Source organism: Aquarana catesbeiana, linkage group LG08 (assembly GCF_042186555.1).
Source record: "Aquarana catesbeiana isolate 2022-GZ linkage group LG08, ASM4218655v1, whole genome shotgun sequence".
NCBI classification, from domain to species: domain Eukaryota; kingdom Metazoa; phylum Chordata; class Amphibia; order Anura; family Ranidae; genus Aquarana; species Aquarana catesbeiana.
In genome coordinates, this window is record NC_133331.1 from 125943904 (window position 1) to 125966973 (window position 23070).

A 23070-nucleotide genomic window follows, 5' to 3' on the forward strand; every position below is an offset into this window, starting at 1 on the left:
CAAGTCGTATAAGTGTGAAAGGGGCCTAAGGGTCAAAGCATTTGTAAACCCCAACCCTGAAAAGTCGTACAAAGTAGTACTGATCCCAAATCGCGGCAAAATCACGGCCGCGAAATCTCGGTAAAATCGAGTGACTTTGAAGTCGCACAAATGTGAAAGGGGTCTAAGACAGAAAATGTATTAAAGGCAGATTTAAAAAAAACTCAGTGGTTTTGCACAGAGCAGCCCTAATCTTCCTCATCTTGAGTCCCCTGCAGGGGTCCTGGCTCTTCCCTCCTGCTGAGTGCCCCCATAGCATGCAACTTACTATGGGGGCACCCAAGCAGGCTTGCTCCAGAGCCACTGCTCTGTGTGTTCATTCACGCACAGAGCGTGGCTTGGCCCCACCTTCGCTCTCTCATTGACTCACTGGCTGTGATTAACAGTAGTGGGAGCCAATGGCAGAAGATACCCGGGGGAGCCGCTGCTCTTGTGCACATCGCTGGATCAAGATGGAGCTCAGGTGGTATTAGGGGGGCTGCTGCACACAGAAGGTTTTTTACCTTCATGCATAGAATGGTTCTTGGTTTAATACCAAATCGATTTAAGGACGTGTTACAGGAAAATACTGTTGAGTCTTAAAGTGGGAGTCCGGCGACCAATCTTTTTTTTTTTTTTTTTAGGTCATTGAGACACTTTGCTAATCCCAAAATAATACACAGTTTGGGTGTAATATTTCCACCTCTGTCTGTTTTCGTACTGAAGAATAACTTTAAAAATGTGATGCTGGTTGTTTCCATCTTGCTTGTGGGCATGTGAAGCCCACAAGCGTTGATTTCCTGGATGCGGTGAATGCTGTTCATTCACAGCTTGTTCACACGCATGATCATTGTTCCCACACTGAATCTTGGGAAGCCTGACACTAAGCTCCCAGGAGACAGTGCTGCGCTGGGGAAAGGCAATAAACACGCCTACTCCCATGGGAGGAGAGACAGGAAGTGCCACATTAAAGTACAATATAAAAGGTAATTACAGCGATAAAAAAATTTTTCGTGCGGCATTTGAACATCTATGCAATTAACTGAAGGGGGTAAGATTAAGTTAAAAATTTGAGTGGAACCCCGCTTTAACTGTGGGGAGATATGGAGATTAACAGTATCCACTCTGTGGCAGTGTTCTCTTACAGTAATCTGTAATGAGCCATATGCTAACATCACCATTTTACTGGAGCTTATATAGTATGTTACTGCCCTGATGGCCATTTTTATTTGGGCATGTAGATACATCATCCATGGTTATGCAGTCCATTTGGCACCAAAGCACACAGCTTTGTAACATTAGGCACAGCTATAATGTTTATAGGGACACTCCAAGTTTCCAAAGCTCTACTATTTATTACAGGGACTTATTATAAAACTCTACCCAAACTAAGAACTAATGGTACTATACACTTAAATAAATCGGCGTGTTCCAAATTAGGAACAGTCACACTTTAGGAGGCTTTAAAACAAATCACACATCAGCTTTGGGAGTAAAGTTTTTGCTTATTAAATGTAAAATAATACAGTTGGTGGAGCAGAATCTTCCCTGAATATTTTACGTATGAAGAAAGATGCAGGTCCTATCCGCCTTTGCTATTTATCAGACATAAACCTTACAGGCTTGTTTATGTTTCTCTGTTTGAGACCAGAATGAGAGTATATGTTAGATTTCCAGACAGAACTGTGAACACGTCTGCACTTCTTCTCATGTGAGGAAAATTATTTTCCCTTTCATGCTTTTTAGGCCGTGTTAGGAAACATCTGTCTCTTTATAGTGATGTTCTGGCTAATTTTCCCAAACACAGTAGCTTGTTCAAATAAGTGCCTACAAAATGTTTTTTTTTCTCTGTGCAGGAATGATCCTTTCCATTTGAAATGACACAATTTTTTCATTGCGTATGTCCTGCTCTTTAAGTTAATTAAGTGTGAAATGTTCTGCATTGATTTGGTGAGGTGACACTGGCCTCACAACAAATGCCCTTGCAAGCTGCAATGACAACACCTATTCATTTGTACTCTTCTTCAGCACATTTGGCTCAGTGTTTGTGGTGCTTCAAAACATCTAATGAGGCTTCTAGGTGGCCAGGACAATATGTCCATGGCTATCTGTACTCTTGGAATTATTACAGAGTGTGGAAGTGCGTAGTTTAATTTGGCAATGCATAAGACTGAGATTGAATAAACACCTCTGACAGAAATGACAGAACATGATATTAGTTGAAGGCCTCAAAAATGATGCCAAGATCTACTTCATGGAATTTTGTAAACCAGTTAATCTCCCAATTTTTTTGATGTATTCAGCTTTCCAAGTATGAAGCAGTCTAGGGGCATCCAGAACACAAGTTCAGATTTTTTTTTGCTGGGATTGTGTAGTCACAGTAAATTCTGTGATTTAGGTTTTGGTTTATATGAGGATTATACAAATGGGAACAATCTTGTTCCAGTTCTTTTTTCATAGTACAGAGTCTTTAAAGGGGTAGACTACTAAGGATCCATGGGGGTTATTTACTAAAGGCAAATCCACTTTGCACTACAAGTGCAAAGTGCACTTGAAAGTGCAGTCACTGTAGATCCGAGGGGGACATGCAAGGAAAATAAAAAACAGCATTTTAGCTTGCACGTGATTGGTTAATAAAATCAGCAGAGCTTCCCCTCATTTCAGATCTTCCACTTAGATTTACAGAGACTGCACTTCCAAGTGCACTTTCAGTGCAATTTCAAGTGCACTTTGCACTTGTAGTTTGCACTTGTAGTGCAAACTGGATTTGCCTTTTGTAAATAACCCCCCATATTTCAAATTTGGGTAGATGTCGGCAGAATGAATTGCCCACTATATTCACACATCTTTTGAGGGCTCCGAAAGCAAGATCCCCGAGTTCCCCACTTTGGATTTGCTCCCATTCTCTTGGTTTGATTTTGAATTTGTTCTTCTATTCATAGTATGGATAGTGCTGCAACAATCCTTATGCCCTGTACACACGATAGGATTTTCCGATGGAAAATGTGTGATAGGACCTTGTTGTAGGAAATTCCGACCATGTGTAGGCTCCATCACACATTTTCCATAGGAATTTCCGACACACAAAGTTTGAGAACTTGCTATAAAATTTTCTGACAAAAAAATCAGTTGTTGGAAATTCCGATCGTGTGTACACAAATCTGACACACAAAGTGCCACGAATGCTCAGAATAAATTAAGAGATGAAAGCTATTGGCTACTGCCCTGTTTATAGTCTTGACGTACGTGTGTTACGTCACTGTGTTCAGAACGATCAGATTTTCCGTCAACTTTGTGTGACCGTGTGTATGCAAGACAAGTTTGAACCAACATCCATCTGAAAAAATCCATGGATTTTGTTGTCGGAATGTCCGATCAATGTCCGACCGTGTGTACGGGGCATTAGACTCTTCTGCTAGCAACAGTAGAAGTAGAGTCCATGTTGGGTAAAGCAGTGCTGGAAACTTTGCGGAGAATTCACTGAGCTCTGATGTGAGTGATAACGAAAACCAATATGGCTAAACCAGCTTTTCTTAACCTTTTCAACACAGAGAAATCCTTGAAATAACTCAGTTCTCAGGGAACCCCTGCTAAAAATTACTATATCTACAATTCATTAAACATTAGTGAGATGGTCAGTGGAAAGAATTACCCCCTTACAGATAGCAAAAAAGATCATTAGTGTCAGTGGGAACTTATCTGAGAGGCAGAAATTGCTCAAGAAACCCTTAGCAACCTCTGGAGGAACCCTAGGCTTCCATAAAACCCTGGTTGAGAAACCCAGGACTAAACCCTCTAGTGTCTGTGACTACAGTTGAGGTATATCAGAGTTGTGACGTCATATTCAAACCTCATTAACAGGTAAGTGTGTGGTCTTGAATACTGTATCTTCAATTTGCATGGCTACATTTTGTGGGTAATTTGTTTGGTACAAATTACTAAAACAGAGTGCTGGGATTGCCCTTTGAGCTGCCAGATGATAAATGTCAGGCAGACTTTGTAGAAGAGTACTTGAATTTTTTCAGACTTAGGTAATGCTTGAGTTGTATATAGAGCATGAGTCACCTCGGTAGATAATTTCAAGCACCTTTCAAGAAATGGCCATCATGTTGATTGTACGTTAGTGTTTCCCTGATTAGTGCCAAAATGGTGTTATCAGCCATGCATGGACTGTAAGTGTTCAAAGATTGAATTGTAGTTTGATTTTCTTTTTTGTAACAAATAAGTCTAATAATAATAAGACTTTACACTGCTTTTCTTTCCACTGTAAATCATCCATCACCCCTTTCATCCATCAGCTGTGTGGAGCAGACCTTTAAGCCTAGTACACACGGACTGAATGTTGGGTGACATCGGCTGGTTTAATAGAAACGGGCCAATATTCTGCCCGTGTGTATGGCAGCCGATCCGGCATCTGTTGAAGAGTCATGACCGAAAAAGGTCTGGCTGAGAGCTCTGACTGGAGTATTCTGGCGGGGGCCATCCCCCTGTCGTAAAACAATAGCACAGCAGGAGAGATCGCTGTACCAACATCAGATGGTTAGTACAGTGGCTCCGACCTGAGTACCGCTAGATTGAACGGAAAAAAAAACTAGTAGTGTGTATGAAGCTTTATATGCAGTGCGGCTGATTAAAGGTGAAAAGGTGTGGACCAAAGCAATTGTGGAACCATTACACGTAGCACCCTGTAAGATTTTTATCTTCCATTGTCTGGGGGAAAATCAAGCACAAAATCTGCAAGTTAAGCATAAGGCTGGTACACACGAGCCAAATATTGGCCGGTATTGGCTGGTTCAACAGAAACTGGCTGACATCAGACCCACGTGTACAGCAGCCTGTCCAACAGAAGCTGGTCTAAAGCCCGGCTTTTATCGAACAGGCATGCTGAAAAACCAACATCTGATCAGCGCTTGCAGCCATTGGCTGTGAGCACTAACCACTGTGTTCTGATGGGGGCGGGGTGGGATTGGACAGCCATTGAGCTTCCATTTGCTTTAAATTGCTGTTTGTGTCCCCATTGGAGATTTACCTTTCCACAGTGATAATGCAGTCACCAGGACAGGAAGTAAAGGGAAATTGGGACACAAAAAAAAAAAAAAAAACAGACATGGATGCTTACCTCTTCACTACTCCACAAAAAGAAACCAAAAAAAAGTGAGTTTGGCTTGGTTTCACTTAAGGTCTCTCTGTAAGGCTTCATGTACATGGGACATTTTTACAACCTCTCCTGAACGATTTAACTTGACAAATAGTAACCTACGTTTAAAACGTCCATTTGGCTGCGTTTACATGCCGCGTTGAGTGCTGTTTTGCCACATTTGCGTTTAAAATGTATATCTAGATAGATAGACAGACAGACAGACAGACAGACAGACAGACAGACAGATAGATAGATAGATAGAATTTTTTTTTTTCAAAATAGCCAAAAATGAAAAACGCCTGTAAACAAAACGTTGCTAAACACGAATTACCACATTTAGCCACGTGTAGAAGCGTTTGGCGCTTAAAATGCCTCTGAACTCAGCTTCTGAACCTATTTTTTGCATTCCAAAAAGAGCCTCTAAACTCAACTGCCTAGAAAGGACTATAGACGACCCTGTGTACAAGTACCGATAAGATAATAGAGGAGAGTTCAGGAGCAGTTGAAAAAAATGCCCAACTGCTCCTAAATGTCTGTTTACCAGCAGCAGTGTACATGAGGCCTAAGTGGTAGCAAAATAATACATTTTGGTGTTACCATACTTTCTACAAAAACAATCACTCATTACAATAATTTAGAAGACAGACATGAAAAGAACATGGTGCAAAAATAGTTGAAAAATGGATACTGGCGAAATGCCCTCCCTGAAAAGTTTTCTCCTGCGTTCTCACAGCAGAAAATAATGATGCCAAGTAAAGGTGGTGGAAATGTTCATCAAACATTCACAAATAGGAATTGTTCACTGCAGATGCATTGGGACTGTAGACTGTACTTAGCAGCCTTTCCCAGTACAATCCAACACATTGCCTTGTGTCTTATTATGTTAGTTCATACCACTGCTTTATGGTGGTGTAAACTGATAAAAAAAATGCCGTATGCAGTATTTTTTACACCACAAAGTGACACAGTACAACACATTGCAACAGAGAATAGAAATGAATTAAATGTCACGTTGACCTTTCGATACAGTTAAGACAAAAAAAGGTAAAGGTTGCGATGCGCCGATAATAACAAATCGCACTGCCCTGCACTCAGTGCCCACCAGTGGCTCTATTGTGCAGTTCTGGTGTAAACAAGCCTAAATTTGATGAAAGCTACAGTGATACCTTGGTTTACGAACGCTTCTGTTCACGAACACGAGCCGCGGCCATCTTCTCTGCTCTGATACGTTCATATTGAAAAGAACAGTGCAAGATGAGTCTAGGATTGGGAATCATGGAAAAACACTTCATATGAATTCTACAACTTTATCATGCGCTCAGATGATCTTTTCCTGGATGCACAGTGCTGTTTTCTGGCTCCTAGATTAATCATTTAAATTGGGGTTTGGGATTGTTTCAAACAAGTATTAATGAGAAGCTATAGTTTTTTTTTCTTTCTTTTTAGATGTACACATTAAAGAGGTCAGCTTACTGTAAAAGACTGTATGGAATATATATTTCAAATCCTTTTTTTTTGCACACACATTTCATAATTTTACTATATATATACACACACACACACACACACACACACACACACACACACACACACACACACACACACACACACACACACACACACGAAATTGGATTAACCGGATTTACATTGAACCTTATGAGAAAATTTGGTTCACGCTCAGAGTTGTTTCATGAATTAAGTTTGTGAACTGAGGTACCACTGTATCTGCAAAATTATTATTCGTGAACTATGCGAAGAACAACTTTGCAACTGCAAGACTTTTAAATTAAATGTTTCACATAAAGAAAATTCCAAAATTTCTGTTTCAGCCTTTTACATACATGATCAGTTGTGTTCATAGATAAAAGTATTCAGATTGTTCATAGATGAGCTTACACGGTCCCCTTCTTTTTTCTGTTTTATTGACCATTAGATATCTGTACATGATGGACATCAGCCCTCCCCTCGTTTTCTGTCTTTTAGATCGTATTCGTCAGCTTAAAACATAAAACTATTCATAGTAATTAGGAGCCTTGTCAGATTTTGAACCAGTGAACTGTTTGATCATAATAAAGCCATTGACTATTCTGAGCACTGCAGACATAACAGGGGCGCCCTCTAGTGCATCTGTATCCTAATCTGTAGTGTACAAAGACATATGGAAATGTCCACAGAAAGGGGAGAGAGACAGGAGAGACCGTTAATATTTGTTAGCAGCAAAAAGAAAGATTAGGCTCATTCAGTTAAAAAAAGGGTGTAATGTAAATCTGGTGGGCTGTGGATAACCCTAAACCTATGGAGCACGCAACCTCACAGTAGTGCCTGCAGAGACTATGTCTGTCTCCATGTAGAGATAGTTTGGGGGGGGTGTCTACGAAAGTGTCCAGGGATTTCTTGTTAAAATGGAACTTTACACAAAAGGAGAAATTCCGCTCTCTCCCCCCCCTCCTCTCATCCGCCTTCTGCTCTGCCATATTTGGAACATTTTTTTTTGGGGGGGGGAGCGGGTACCTGGTTTTGACAGGTGCCCGCTCGCACTTCTGGTCAGATCGCCTAGGCAATCCCAGCGAAAGTCCTTCCCCCCCCGCCCTTTGCGCAACTTACTGGAACACGTCACAGGTGCACTGTGTGACTGGTCTGTGGGACAATTCACAAAGCGCAGGGCGGCTTGTGCACGCGCAGTCGGTAGCTGGCTGTGAAGCTGCAAGGAGTCACAGCCACCTGCCCACAGTTAACATGCCGGTGCTGGGGACCAAAGAATCTGGCCTGGATGAGGCACTGGATCCTTGGACAGGTCAGTGTCTGTTTATTAAGTCAGGTTTTTGTAGCTGCTAATTATTAGTATTTAATGACTGAAGAACCGCTTTAAGCAGAAGAAGCCTTTCAGTGAGTAAATAAGCCAACAAAAAAGAATCGCAGAGTACTAGCATAATAAAATCTTGGTGGGACAGAGTGGAGTTGATAAAAAGCAACATCTGTTGAATAACAAAGACACGTCACTTCCACGGATCATAGGTGTAACACAGATTTAGCAAGCTGTGCTCTTGTGATTGCTTGTCATGCACAACTTCCTAAATCTGTCTTTACACCTAGAGAATAATCTGAGGAAGTGTCAGTCACTAAATGGGTCATTAGTGTTCACTATATACCACTCCGTAAAGTAACATTGATTATCTTGTTACAGTGACACCCAAAAGCGGGTGGAATATATTAGGCAGCAAGTGAACATGTTGTCCTTGAAGTTGCTGTGTTGAAAGCAGAAAAAATTGGCATCGCAGTTTGTTGTGTATGGGGCTGTGTAGCTGCAAAGCAGCCAGGGTGTTCATACTTACCCGTGTCCACAGCCAAAAGTGCCTACAATGGGCACGTGATCATCAGAACTGGCAGTAGAAGAGGGTGGCCTGGTCTGATGAATCACGTTTTAATTTACATCATGTCAGGTGTGTATGCGTTGCTTACCTGGAGTGCACCAGGATGCACTGTGAGAAGAAGGCAAGCCGGCGGAGGCACTGTGATGATTTGGACAATATTCTGCTGCAATACTTTAAGGGTTATTTACGAAAGGCAAATCCACTTTGCACTACAAGTGCTCTTGGAAGTGCAGTCACTGTAGATCTGAGGGGAAGATCTGAAATGAGGGGAAGCTCTGCAGATTTTATCATCCAATCATGTGCAAGCTAAATGCTGTTTTTTATTTTCCTTACATGTCCCCCTCAGATCTACAGCGACTGTACTTCCAAGTGCACTTGTAGTACAAAGTGGATTTGCCTTTAGTAAATAACCCCCCTTGGGTCCTGCCATTCATATGGATGTTACTTTGATATGTACTACCTAAACATTGTTGCAGACCAAGTGCACTCCTTCATGGAAACGCTATTCCCCGATGGCTGTGACCTCTTTCAGAAGGATAATGTGCCCTGCCATATTGAAAAAAATGTTCAAGAATGGTTTGAGGAACACAACAGTGAGTTTTAGGTATTGACTTGGCCTCCAAATTCTCCAAATCTCAATTCAGTCGAGCATCTGAGGGATGTGCTGGAAAAACAAGTGCAAAACATGGAGGCCTCACCTTGAAAATTACAGGACTTATTTCTGCTACTGATGGCTTGGTACCAGATATCACAGCATATCTTCACAGGTGTTTTGGTGGCAAAAGGGGGACCTGTGCAATATCATGTGGGTGGTCATATTGTTCTCTGTATTCACACACCAAAGGGGCACTTTTTTTACCCCCCTTATAGCCCCCTAGTGCATAGTCTACTGCAACAATGTAGAGCTGCACCTGAAAATGTATTTGTGAAAGTATAGCACTGCATGTTTATTACTGGTGTTGTGTTATGTTATTTGAGTATGATTTTACTACTCTCTCTTTCTAGATGGAAGACCGGTGGTGTTCTTACAGCATGGATTGCTCGCAGATGGCAGTAACTGGGTCACCAATCTGGAAAACAATAGTTTGGGATTCATCCTGGCTGACGCAGGCTACGATGTGTGGATGGGGAATAGCCGAGGGAACACTTGGTCCAGGAAACACAAGACCCTGTCACCTGATGAGGATGCGTTTTGGGCTTTTAGGTAAGAAAGGCTGTATATTGTGAGCTTGGTTACAATTCTATGACAGTGTTCTTCCTATCTAATTGGTAATCATTTGTTCAGGGTTCCAGCTGAGCTGACGGAGGGATTTGGATGCTGCAGAAGGTACAGCTGGGGAGCATATTCTGGCAATTCCCAACTTTGTGTTGAGTGGCAACTATGTACCCTGGCATGTACCAATTTATCTGCAGTAGCCCCTTCAATGGGTAACTTTATTGTTTAAGTACTTTGTGTATATACTGTACTTCTCTGCGAATTGCTAGGTTTTAAAATAGTTAAAAATTGGACTGTTAGGCTGACTCTTTACAGAACAATAAAAGCAAGAAATGCTCCAAGTGACAAGTATCTCTGCTAACTAACAAGCCATTTCTCTAGTGCAGGAGGGTGTATAGAGTGCACAAGGTGGAGGTGCTTGATTTCACACAAGTAGATTTTTCAAGCTATTGGAAAGCCGAATCCTTAAAGTGATACTAAATGCACACTGTTTATGCTTGGTTCACTAGATGCGGTGCGAATTCCGCATAGAGCATCAAAATCTCAACCTGTTCATGAGGACGGATTTCGGAGTGTATTTTAAGTTAGCGACACCCCGAAATTGGTTTGCAAAATGCAATGCGATTCGCAGAATCGGATCGCATGGATCCCTCAAACACCCATGAGATCCAATTCTTGTGTAGACAAAAAAAGGGCCCTGCACGAGTTTGGTGCGAATGCAGTGCGATTTAAGCCATACAAATCCATAGCTCAAATCGCACCCCAGAGACACCACATGAAATTTGCACAGGATGTGCAATGATTTACATTGTCCCTTCTATTTCTGCATATGGATGATGGCTGTAATTATTTTAATTAAAAAAAGAAAACAAACATCTATAAGCATCTTTTTCCTAATCGATATACAGCTGTCACATGACCCAGATCTTTCCCAGCCTGTCTGCAGAGAAGCTTCTAGTCCTCTGATCTGGTCACATGTTCAAAATAAAAAAACTAAATAGTATCAATAAACGGTTTTAAATTGTCATACAAATATATATTTGAAATCAAATCTTTATTATTTTGTGGAAGTAACATGGTGTGGGTGGATTTCTGCCAGTTACAGGCTGTGCCACACCCTTCCAGGTTGTGTCTTGGAATAAGAGGGAGGTGAAGCCACCATTAATCTACATGTAATCTCCCGCCCCCATTGTGTTTAGCTGGGAATGGAGGAGGGAGGGAGGGAGTACACCCACATATGTGCGACTCTATAGTCACATGGGCTGCTTAGATGTGATAGGGAGGAAATGCTCAGCATAAAAACTCACTGAAAACTGAGCATGTGCAGGGCTGACACCACAGCTGCAAAATCCCTAGCTAAATTGGGGACAGGGATAGAAGGTGGAGATAGAGAACAGCAAGATTAACCAGGTTTTTGGCAGACTACAGAAAACAAGTTTCATAGTGACTGAGTAAGTAAGAACAGCATGTAATACAGCATTTATTGATAGTTTATGATGTGGGTTTAGTGACACTTTAAGTCCCAATCATTTGCTAAAAGTGAAGGATTATGTGTACGGCTATGGGCATTGGCTGGGGACCATGTGTAAAGCTTGACTAGTTTTATTGAGGAAAAACAATTACCTTCAGATAATCTCTAAATTGCAAGGATCTTGGCAAACTTTTTTTTATTTTGCAAATTTTTATCAGTTTCTAGTCTAAAGAAATTCAAGCAGGTGAAACAGTCAGCCACTGACATAAATAATGCGTTGTCTTTACATTTCTACAGTAGTTCTGCCGCAAGGGTATCATACTGCAAAGGTCTATCATTGAGGTCATTCTGTGAATGAAGTCTTGTATGTTGGTAGGGATTCCTGGAAAGTGTAGTAAATATCCATTTTTTTTATTTTTTATTTTTTGCACTTGTCGAACAGATCTAAAAACTCTTTCAATGGTAAATTTTACAGACTGAAAAGGAGCAAATACTAGAACTTTATTATTAAAGTTTACATACCCATTAACCCATAACTCCATCCATTTTGTTTTGGGTTGTTTATAGATGTGTTATAATTTTGATGTCAGTTTTTTTTGGGTTGTGACTCCATTGGAGAGAATTTTCCATACTTCCTGTCCCTGTGACATCTGTACACCAGAACAGGAAGGCAGAAATAACACTATATATAAGGGGTTGTCTGCACTGGTGACACCAATTAAACACTTTCAAAAGCTTTGAAAAAGTGCCTTGACCAACCAGCTGCCACAGCCCATCGATGATGTGTACATTACCATTGGCAGTAGGGATGTCTGATGAGGTTAATAAAGTTATGGTCTCCATAGTAATGGCTGCCACACTGAACTGCATGGACCACAGCTAAAAACAAATTCACTAGGTCAGGATGAGGCAACCTGTAAAAGGTGGAGATCTACCTGGACAACATGGAAAACATGGAAAAGATCCCCGGGGTGCAGCCCCTGTTTTTTTTTTTTTTTTTTTTTCTTTTTTTAAATAAATTCACTATGAAGCCACCCAATAAAAAGATGGCATGAAGAACACATAGTGTGTTACAGTAGTGTCCTCTGCCCCCGTTCACATCCCCTACCCCCCATCCCAATAGAATTCTCTGCCCCTTTTCACATCACCCCCACACAGTAGTGTCCCTTGCCTCCCCCCCACACACAAACAGTAGTGTACTCTGCCCCTCTTCACATCACCCCCACACAGTAGTGTCCTCTGCCCCCCCCCCATAGCAGTGTCCTTTGCTCCCCATCACATTACCCCCCACACAGTAGTGTTCATTGCTCCCCCCCACATAATAGTGTACTCTGCCCCAGCCACAGTAGTGTCCTCTGCCCCCTAATAGCAGTGTCCTCCGACCCCCCCATCACATTACTCCCCACACAGTAGTGACCTCTGCCCCACCATAGCAGTGTACTCTTCCTCCCTTCAAATCACCCACACAGTAGTGTCCTCTGCCCCCCCCCAACACAGTAGTGTCCTCTGCCCCCCCAACACAGTAGTGTCCTCTGCCCCCCCCAACACAGTAGTGAACTCTGACCCCCCCCCCCTTAGCCATATCCTCAGCCCCCAGTACAGTAGTGACCTCTGACCCCTCCTTAATAACAGTGTCGTCTGCCCCCCTTCACATTACTCCCCACAGTAGTGTCCTCTGCTCTCCCCCACACAGTAGTGTCCTCTGCTCTCCACCACACAGTAGTGTCCTCTGCTCTCCCCCACACAGTAGTGTCCTCTGCTCTCCCCCACACAGTAGTGTCCTCTGCTCTCCCCCACACAGTAGTGTCCTCTGCTCTCCCCCACACAGTAGTGTCCTCTGCTCTCCCCCACACAGTAGTGTCCTATGCTCTCCACCACACAGTAGTGTCCTATGCTCTCCACCACACAGTAGTGCCCCTCTGTGCCACCATAGTAGTATCCTCTGCCGCCCCGCTTAGTAGTGTCCTCTGCCCCTTCAGGTCACCCCCCTTCCCCTTCTGCACACACATACAGCTGTCTTAGCTCCTAGCTTCACTTTCCTACCTTACACAGGTGTTCAGCAGAGCAGAGAGCAGAAGGTAGCACAATTCTGGACGCAAGGCGGGAGTTAACTTTTCGTAAAAATAGGCTGGTGATTGGCTGCTAGGACTGCCTGCATCTGAGCAACCAATCACTGCTGGTTAACTCAAAAGATTAACTGGGGCAGCTCCTGCTCCCACCCTCAGTGCAGAACTGTGCTGCCTCCTGCTCTCCGCTCTTCTGTGAGGCTGAGATTGTCGAAGGCTGTTGGAAGGACCGGCACCTAAGTGGCGCGACTGCGGTAGTCCAGACAGGACAGTGACCTGGACAGCGATCCCTCATTTAGTGATCCCAGGACTAGAGGGTCGGCAAAGCAGGAATGTGTTTGCAATCTACCTGTCCCCTGCCCGCGATTGATGGGTAGATTGCGATTGATGGTTTGTAAACTCCCGCACTAGGTAGTATCTGCCCCAGTGGCCCATTCTTAGGAAGGTGGGCATTGCCACTCTTGATAGGCACCCTCCGCTTTTTTTTTTTTGCCTTGCTGTAAAGCTTCTGCTTGCATTTGTAGTGTGCCATTCAACAACATTATTATGGTTGTACAAGGTTTTTTTGGGGTGTTTCAGAGGTGGGAAAAAAGCCCTAAATCCTCCCTGTCTGCCCCCAGCCCTAACATTGTCAGAACATGTAACACTTTTTCACTAAATCTAATTTTGTCTGTGTCCCCATTGGAAAGATTTTTCATCACTTTCTATACTTATAGGAATTGAGGGGTAATCTCCCCAATTGGAACAAATATTTTATAACCCTTTCCCGATCCATCCAAATCCAAAAAAAAAGCTTTGGTTGAAGTTGGGCTTTAACACATAACAGAATTTTTTTCCCCCTCAGTTCATGGAATATAATATATTACAGTTTTTTTTTTCCTTTTTGTAATGTGTTTTCTTGCACTTTATAATTAATTCTCTTGTATTTTTCTTACAGCTATGATGAAATGGCCAAGTTAGATCTCCCTGCTGTTATCAACTTTATCTTACAGAAAACAGGCCAGGAACAGATATACTACATTGGTCATTCTCAGGGCACCACTATAGGTATGCAAAACATTTTTTTAGTCCACAATTCTAAAAGTAAATACATTACTAGATACACATTTAGATCTATATTAGTAGATACACATTAACAATAAGAATCTTTTTTCAGGGAGCCCATGCTACTTGTTCCACTCTTCGGTTTTCCAAGTTAGGCTTTCCATACATGCTTAGGTTTCCCTTGCTCAGCTCAATGGGAGAAATCGGTGGATTCCTCCATCCATGCTAAACAGTGTGGATGGAGGGATCTCCATTGCCGGCTATTATATTCATGGAATTTTTTGATGGATTTTTTTTAAATATGAAAGAGGACATGTTTATTACAGCAAAGATGTAATTATTCTGTCTTAATACATTGACCACACGCTCCACCTCAATAAACTCCACTCCCTTGGCCTCCAAGATTCTGCTCTTTCCTGGTTCTCCTCCTATCTATCAGTGCTGCTTCAGTGTTACCTACAACTCTGTCTCCTCCTCTGCACTTCCTCTTTATGTGGGGGTCCCCCAAGGCTCTGTTCTTGGACCCCTTCTCTTCTCTATCTACACCTCTTCTCTTGATCACTACATAAGCTCCCACGGCTTCCAATACCATCTCTATGCAGATAACACCCAAATCTTTCTCTCTACTCCTCACCTTACTCCTTGAGTATCCTCTCACATTACTAACTTACTAACTGACATATCAGCATGGATGTTGCACCACTTGTTCAAACTAAATCTTTCTAAAACTGAGCTTGTAATATTCCCCCCCCCCTCCCCCCGGACCATGCCCTCCTCCCCCCTCCCCCCGGACCATGCCCTCCTCCTTGACTTTTCCATCAAGATCAATAATACAACTATCAGTCCCTCCCCTCAAGCCAGGGTACTAGATGTAATCCTAGACTCTGACCTGTCCTTTCAACCCAAATCCAATCACTGTCAAAAGCTTGTAGACATCAACTCTATACCATCTCTAAAATTCGCCCCTTTTTAGCTAATGAAACCACCAAGCTACTCTTTCACTCCCTTGTTATCCTTTGCCTTGACTATTGCAATTCACTTCTCACACACCTACCTCTACACAGGCTATCCCCCCTTCAGTCTGTCATGAATGCTGCTGCCAGACTCATCTACCTTACCAACCGCTCAGTGTCTGCCAACCCTCTCTGCCATTCCCTACACTAACTTTCGATTGCCCAGCGAAATTCAAAATACTAACATACAAAGCCATTTACAACTCTTGTCTCAAAATATCATCCAAACCGCCCTCTCTGCTTCTCCCAAGACTTCCTGTTCTCCAGCTCTCATCTCCTCCTCCCATGCTCATCTCAAGAGCCTCTCCAGAGCCTCTCCCATCCACTTATCTATCTCCTACACTGTACACCTTTAAGGGATCCCTGAAAACTCATCTCTTCAGGGAAGCCTAACATCCCCACCAAACAACTGAAGTTTTAATTCTTCCATCAACTCCTCCCTCACAGGTATTACCTTTTGTACCACTTGCTCTACCCTATTAGATTGTAAGCTCTTATGAGCAGGGCACTCTTAACCCTCTGTATTGTATTCTATCTGTACTTCCTCCCTTTAGATTATTAATCACTGCACAAACTGTTGGCGCTATATAAATCCTATATAATAATAATAATTTTATTATCATATCTCATGACTTTTTTTTTTAAATCATTTTAGCCTTTATTGCATTCTCAAGCATGCCTGAGCTTGCCAAGAAAGTCAAAATGTTATTTGGTCTTGGCCCTGTGGCTACTATCAAATTCTCCAGCAGCCCACTTGCAAAACTAGGTATTTTCCCAGAATTTGTGATCAAGGTATGCAAGTTTGTTTTGCAGTTAATATGTATCTAAATTTAAGAAGAGAATTTTAAATATTTTACTCTATCCTGTGCCCTATGTTTAATGTAATAGATGTATTACTGTACCATATCAGGGGTGACCAACCTGCCGCCCACACGCTGCATGTGGCTGCCCGAATTAGTCGTAAACTTCCCTAAAAAAGTTTATTTAAAATTGTTTGTAAAAATGCGTTTACACTTAGTGAGTACATGCAGCCGCAGTGTCTCTTTACTGGACTTTTAGAAGTTTTATCTTCCCAAAGAAAAATATCCAACTCTTCACAAAGCACTCCTTATTCATGTTATCAGTTTTTGTCAGCACCTATTTTAGTAGTGAGCAAATACTTTCAAGGATGAAGCACACGAAGGGCAAAATTAGAACCAAAATATCTGATGAGCACCTTGAGAATTAATTGAGGATTGCTACTACATCGATCAAACCAAATATTGATGTGTTGGATTATCAAAAACAGTGATACCACTAGTTTTATGTTGCCATTTTTTTTTATAATTTAAAAAATTACAAAAATTACATTTTTTTTTTCACTCAAATAGGTACATCTATATCAGTGATTGTTAACTTGTGATCTGCCTGACTTTTGCTGCTCATCAGCTATCCTTATTGTTAGTGTATTTTATGTGTGGCCCAAGACAATTTTTCTTCTTCCAATTTGGCCCAGGAAGGTCAAAAGGTTAGACACCCCTGTACTATATGTATTATTAAAGAAAATTGCAAAATAATAAAAAAATAATATACAGTGGCAAGAAAAAGGTATGTGAACCCCACCTAGTGTTCTGCAGTAAAATCTGAGCTGATCATCATCAAGTCACAACAATAGACAGACCCAATGTGCTTAAGCTGTTCTTTATTGAACACACCTATTACCTACTTCCAGTCTGGGTGAATTCTGAGATTTCTCTCATTAATGTAAAAAATCTGCATTTTTTTGCTAGAAAATATCTTAAAAGCCCTAAACATTCTATATATTTTAAGCAGATGCCCTGGAGAATCAAATGGTGGTCATTGCAATTTTTTATGTTGCATGATACTTGCGCAGCGGTTTATCAAACAATTTTCAGGAAAAAGTACACCTAAATTAATTTTAGTGCACACAATATAATGCCTAATTTTTTGATAAAACATAAAAGATGATACGCTGAGTACATGGATACCTAACATGTCACGCTTTAAAATTGTGTACGCCAGTAGAACATTGCTAAACTACGTTACGTTACCTAAAAATATATTTACAGGGGGCGCTTTGAAAGCCCCTACAGATTGCCAGATTAGAATTACACAGGAGATTTGGTGCTGAAATGATTGCTCTCTCTGATGTTCGCGATACCACCCCACATGTGGTGCGATCACTTTGTACATATGCGTGCGGGACCTACGTGAGCATTCACATTTTTTTATTATTATTATTATTATATTTATTTTTTTACACTGTACTTTTATTTAATTTCTTTTATTACTATCACAAGGTATGAACAACATCCTTTGTGATAGCATGGGCCAGGACAGGTACCCCTTATGTAGAAATTTGGGGTTTATTAGCATCTGATCAAACCAAAATCAGCTTGATCAGATGCTGTACAAGCCGGTAACGGCCTGCAAACATCAAACTGAAACCGAAAGTGACACAATCCTCATCACCTTCAGTTTCTTACATCACAGAGGGGAGGCGGGTAGGCTTGGGAGATCCCATTAAAGGTGGTGGTGGTGGGGGGATTCTACATCAGAATAGGTTTACTATTTTCATAATGTATTTAAAGCAGATGTTTTCTTTCATTGTTTTAGGACCTGTTTGGGAATAGGGAATTTTTACCACAGACGGAGTTTATTAAGTGGCTTGCCATTCACTTTTGTACCCATGAAGTGGTGGAACAGATATGTGGCAATGTTTTCTTTATTCTGTGTGGATTTAATGAGAAGAACCTTAACATGGTAAGCAAGGCTATCATTTAGATAATTATTATTTGTAAGTAATAAACCTCATCCTTAGAATTTTCACACTTTCAAATGTATTTTCACTTTTGCAGTCAGATTTGAGAAACTCCCACTATATGTTAGTCATGTGTTCCCATTGTCCCAACATACCTAAAAATAATAATTAAAAAAAAATATTTCTTACATTTCTATATATTTATATCGTAGATCTCAAGGGAGCACAAATGTGGTGGCTGGTGGAATGGTCTGCAGGAGCCTGTGCATTGCACCCATGATCCAGTGATTGCAATGCTCTGCAAACTCCAATGCAAAAATATTAAATTCTGATTTTTTTTTTGATTTTTTTTTTTAAATATGGATGCATTACTCAAAGCGTAACTTCACTCACTCAGTCAACATTGACTATTTTTAATCCTTATGCTGCAAGCATTAGTGAATTGATAGCAAAGTATATAATAATTACTTGTTTTAAACTTTGTTTACATTTCTCCAGTTACTTTCTGGTTTATGGCCTAGGCAAATGATGTCATACATCCCAGGAGTCTTCAGGAGGGGAGGAGGGATTTTCTCAGCTAAGCACATCCTCCTGCCTGCATGCCTGAGCTAAAGGCAAATGGATTCCAGGAAGTAAATGCTACATGAATCATCTGCCCTTACTCAAGATGGCCACGGCCCGAAATTTTAAGGGGGTGTTTTTCAAACTGATTTCCCAGCAAAATAAAGCATGGAGACATTGATGATCCGGGGAGTTTGCTTTGAATAATAAAAATTAAATAAATAGCATTTTTGGTTTGTGGTACTCAGATGCAGTGTATTTCAGCTTTAATTTACTGCAAAAGGTGGAATAGTCCTTTAACATAAAATGTACCACCCAAGTTTCAGATCTTTAACCCTTTGTTGGACAGTGTGCACTTTGAGTTTACAACTGACAATGAGCTCTGCCAGCAAAGACAGCTATTTTGGCTAGACTTCTATGAATCTCAGGAGTGCTGTTCGTTCTGCACTTCTGTGACCTGTTTTCAGCTAAAGCCACAAGTTAATGTAAAACTTTCTGTGTGTTTTTGGGGTTGGGATTAATTTTAGGTCAGAAAGTTTTTTTAAGCGTGAATTTTCTGAAATAATGTTATTTTAGATACAGTTGTTTTTGTTAAGAAATCTGTACTTTTAAAACATTTTCTGTTTACTTTTTTTGCTATAATTCATTTTTTTTAAATATCCCCATAAAAGCAAATGCATGTTTACTTCTGAGCCATTTTCTTCTGCAAACCTAATTCATTTTCTTGGTAACCCATTTTTCTCCTACAGAGCAGAGTAAATGTGTACAGCACACATTGCCCATCAGGAACGTCCGTAAAGAATATGATCCATTGGGCGCAGGTACTGATTAAGCTTTCATTTTACTGTATTGATCAGTGAAGCGTGTAACCCTTATAAGTATAGTATTTATAGTATATAAGTATAGCTAAAGGCACAACTTTTTTTATTGGGGGGGGGGGGCATTCACACCAAAAATGGAAGTAAAAGAAAATCCCAAATTTTGATTGGTCACCAGAATGGGATAGGTGGGAAACCATCCAATTGGGACAGTAGTTCTGGTGACAACTATGGATTTTCTCTAACTTCCTGTTTTCTGGGACAGGAAGTGAAGGGAAATCACCCAAATAGGAGACAGATGGCAAAAGGCCTGACAAAGGTTATACCCCTCCCTTACTCTGTTCAAAAGGAAAAAACATTTTACCCTCAGTTCTACTTTAAAGGGGTTGTAAACCCTCTTTTTAAAAAAAAAAAAAAAAAAAAACACCACACATGTTCATAATACTTACCTGCTCTGTGTAATCATTTTTGCACAGAGCAGCACCAATCCTCTTCTTCTGGGGTGCCCCGCCAGCGCTCCAGGCTCCAGGCATAGAATGCATAAAGGTGAAAAACCTTGAGGCTTTACAACCACTTTAACTGTCATTCAAAGGCTGTGTAGGTTAGAAACCTAGGTGGGTGCCACCCATCTGCATGCATTGATGGGCTCAAAAAAGCAATCACCTGGGTCTGATCTGCGCTAGTCACAGAATAAAATGTAACTAATTGAATGGGAACAGGTCACAACAATTCTTATTGAACTACAATTGCCAACAGTGTATCTAAAATATAACAAAGTCCACAAAAAGATCAACAAGATCACAAAGGATCAACAAGTACCCAATAGTTCAAACACAACATAGTCTATAAGGCAAGTGACTGGTAGATCGCGGTCTGGTCTTGCTGACCCGCCATCCCAGAGCACGGAGTGCAATAAAGAGGGACTACTTGTAAAGTTGGAACTGTAGTAGGGAGCAAAAGCTGTATAAGTCGATATCTCCTCTGTAGTGCTGGCTCCTGTCCCATGCAGAATGATGCTTTCTCACCACCTGCTTTAACCCCCTTGGACCTCACAGAAGCACACAGTTGTGGGGCACTTGCAGAGTGGCCTCATTTACTTGAATGGATTGTGACTGGCTGGCGGTAGTACCCACCAAAGCAACAGGGGATTTAATTCCTGCTGCGGCATGTGTACACCTTTGGCTGCTGCCTCGGCAGCTAAAGGGGGTGGGGATTGAGGGCGGTAAACTCAACTGCAGGGTTTTTATCACCCCCCTTGAATGTACGTGTGAACGAGCCCTAAGGGTGCTGCTGTGGAATGCAACCTAGGGCTCATTCACAAACACATCAGGCACTGCTGCTGCTCTTAAAAACCAAGTGTGTTTGCAATGCGGTAGTACGGCAATTAGAGGTTTAAATGAGGTGTGAGGAGGCGACACTGTGTCCGGTGATCTTTGACTTCTCCCATGTTGTTAAGGTAGATCTCCACCTCTTTAAGGTTGCCTACCCCTGCTATAAGGGCTCAATTACACTAGCAGCAGCCCTTGCCACCCCCCTGAAAAGTGATTTGGCATGAGTCGCTTTTCGGAGGGTGGATGACAGGTGGCTGGGAGGCGATATGTTGCCTCCCCCAGTACTTGTTTTAACCCTGAAAGCCCACACCATCACAACTTCATGCATTGCACACACTTGCAGAGCAGTTGCGGCCCAGCCGTGTTCACTTGACATGCAGTGAAATTTTTGCCACAGCCATAAAGTAAAGCATCGTGGCACGGGTGTAACCCCATCTGGCTGCTTTATTGAGTTAAAGAGGGTGGTTGGGAGGCGGTAAAACTATGACTCAACCACCGATGTATTCTGAAGGTAGCTATACACGGCTCAGTTTTCTTTTTTTCTGTAATCCTGGGGGCTGAATGAGATAAAGTCAGTCGATTCCTTTATCTGTGCCGACTGCATGGATGAAACTTTGTCCACCGCAAGCTATTGTCCTCAGACAGCCGTGGCATCTGATTGGATGTAGTCACTTTTTTTTTAAATCCAGTTTTTTGGACCTAGGGTAAGCTTGCATGGCCACCCATGGCTTGAATTGCAGTTGATTCAGCAGGAATCCAGCAAAGTTTGAGCTGCACATGGCCAGCTTAAGGGATAGGCAGCCCCAAGCTGTCTGCATTTAAAGTGTGGATTTTTTTTTTGCAGGCTGTGAAGTGCGGAGAGCTGAAGGCATTTGACTATGGTACCAAGGGCAATCTTATTCATTACAATCAGGTAAGATTATTATGTTCCCTTTATGGTTAGAGCTTATCAGTTGTATGCTGATGCCCAATGGGGATGCATGCTGACTGTACACTATACAATACTGAAATATTCAAGAATAGCTTTTGGAAGTTTTCCCCACAACTTTGCACCAGTCTGCATGTATGGAACACTAAAGCCTGGTAAACACTAACCCTGGGTTGCACGAAACAAAACTAACAGCTCCAGTCAGAGCCGCTGTACTAACCATCCGACATTAGTACAGCGATCTCCCCCGCTGAGCTGTTGTGTTCTGACAGGGGGGTGGCCCCCCACCAGAACACACCAATGAGCGCTCTCCGCCATTGGCTGAGAGTGCTGATCGGGAGTCGGTTGGCTGCTGGTTTTCCAGCATGCACGTCCGACAGATGCTGGCTGAACGGCTGGCTTCTGTTGGACAGACCAACATACACACAGGCCAGCAAGTGTCTCCTGACATTCGACCCGTGTGTACCCGGCTTATGGCTGCTTTCACACTGATCTTTTTTTCTTCAGTTTTTGCTTTAAAAAAAAAAAAAAAAAAGCGGAAGAAAAACACATGACCATTAAAACTTATGGGACGTCTCACACTGGTCAGTTGCGGGTCCATTGCGTTTTTCAAGTCAAGTTTCAAGCTGTATTTTTGATGCATGATTGGTGTGGTGAAAAACTGCATCAAAAATGCACCTCCCCATTTGAAATGAATAGAAAATGCATCAGACGTGGCACAAATGCATCAAAATTGCTTTCGTTGTGCTTTAGGTGCATTTTTTTGAGTCACGTCTTTTTTTTCACAGGTGCAAAGTGCAGAAACGTATGCGTTTTTACAACGTTTTTGTGACAGAGCCATGTGAAAGTAGCCTAAAGATTAGAAAAGGGGCTGTTTAAAGATACATGCATGTAATTAAGATTTTGTCATTCAGTAATGCGATACACAAAATTGCTTTGTTTTTGCATATCTTTTCCTTACTGTAACTGATATAATTCAATAAAAAATTGTGGAAAAAAATAAATAAAAATAAAGATTAGAACAGGGAACTTTTATTTAAGCTTGTGAACATTTGCAGAATGTTCTGTTTTTGTTCCAGCTTGTTCGTGCTGTGACATTGGATAAAAAGCATTGAAAATATTATACGTCTCCTTTAAGGGGGGCTTTTAGGGCCCCCAAACAGTGACCAATGTTTTCTTGGTGCCTCCTTGGGCCAGTAAAAGAAAAATATATTTTATTCTTTTGCTGTATCTTTAGTTCAGGAAAACTCAAAATTTCAAGTGGTTACCACTTCCTATTGTGTCTGTAAGAAAGCAAGTGAATTAAAATCTCACAAAGTGAAAGCAGATGGC

General features: G+C 41.6%; 1 protein-coding gene across 1 annotated transcript in view; it reads left to right on the forward strand.

Annotated features, from left to right (window-relative positions):
- Positions 1–23070, forward strand: part of LOC141106016 (lysosomal acid lipase/cholesteryl ester hydrolase-like) — a 49118-nt gene that overhangs the window by 20434 nt on the left and 5614 nt on the right. Inside the window, exons 4-9 of the mRNA XM_073596355.1 lie at positions 9535–9733; positions 14220–14329; positions 15995–16131; positions 17956–18102; positions 19411–19482; positions 21655–21723. Of these exons, the coding sequence (XP_073452456.1) occupies positions 9535–9733; positions 14220–14329; positions 15995–16131; positions 17956–18102; positions 19411–19482; positions 21655–21723 (734 nt within the window). The remainder of the gene's footprint in view (positions 1–9534; positions 9734–14219; positions 14330–15994; positions 16132–17955; positions 18103–19410; positions 19483–21654; positions 21724–23070) is intronic.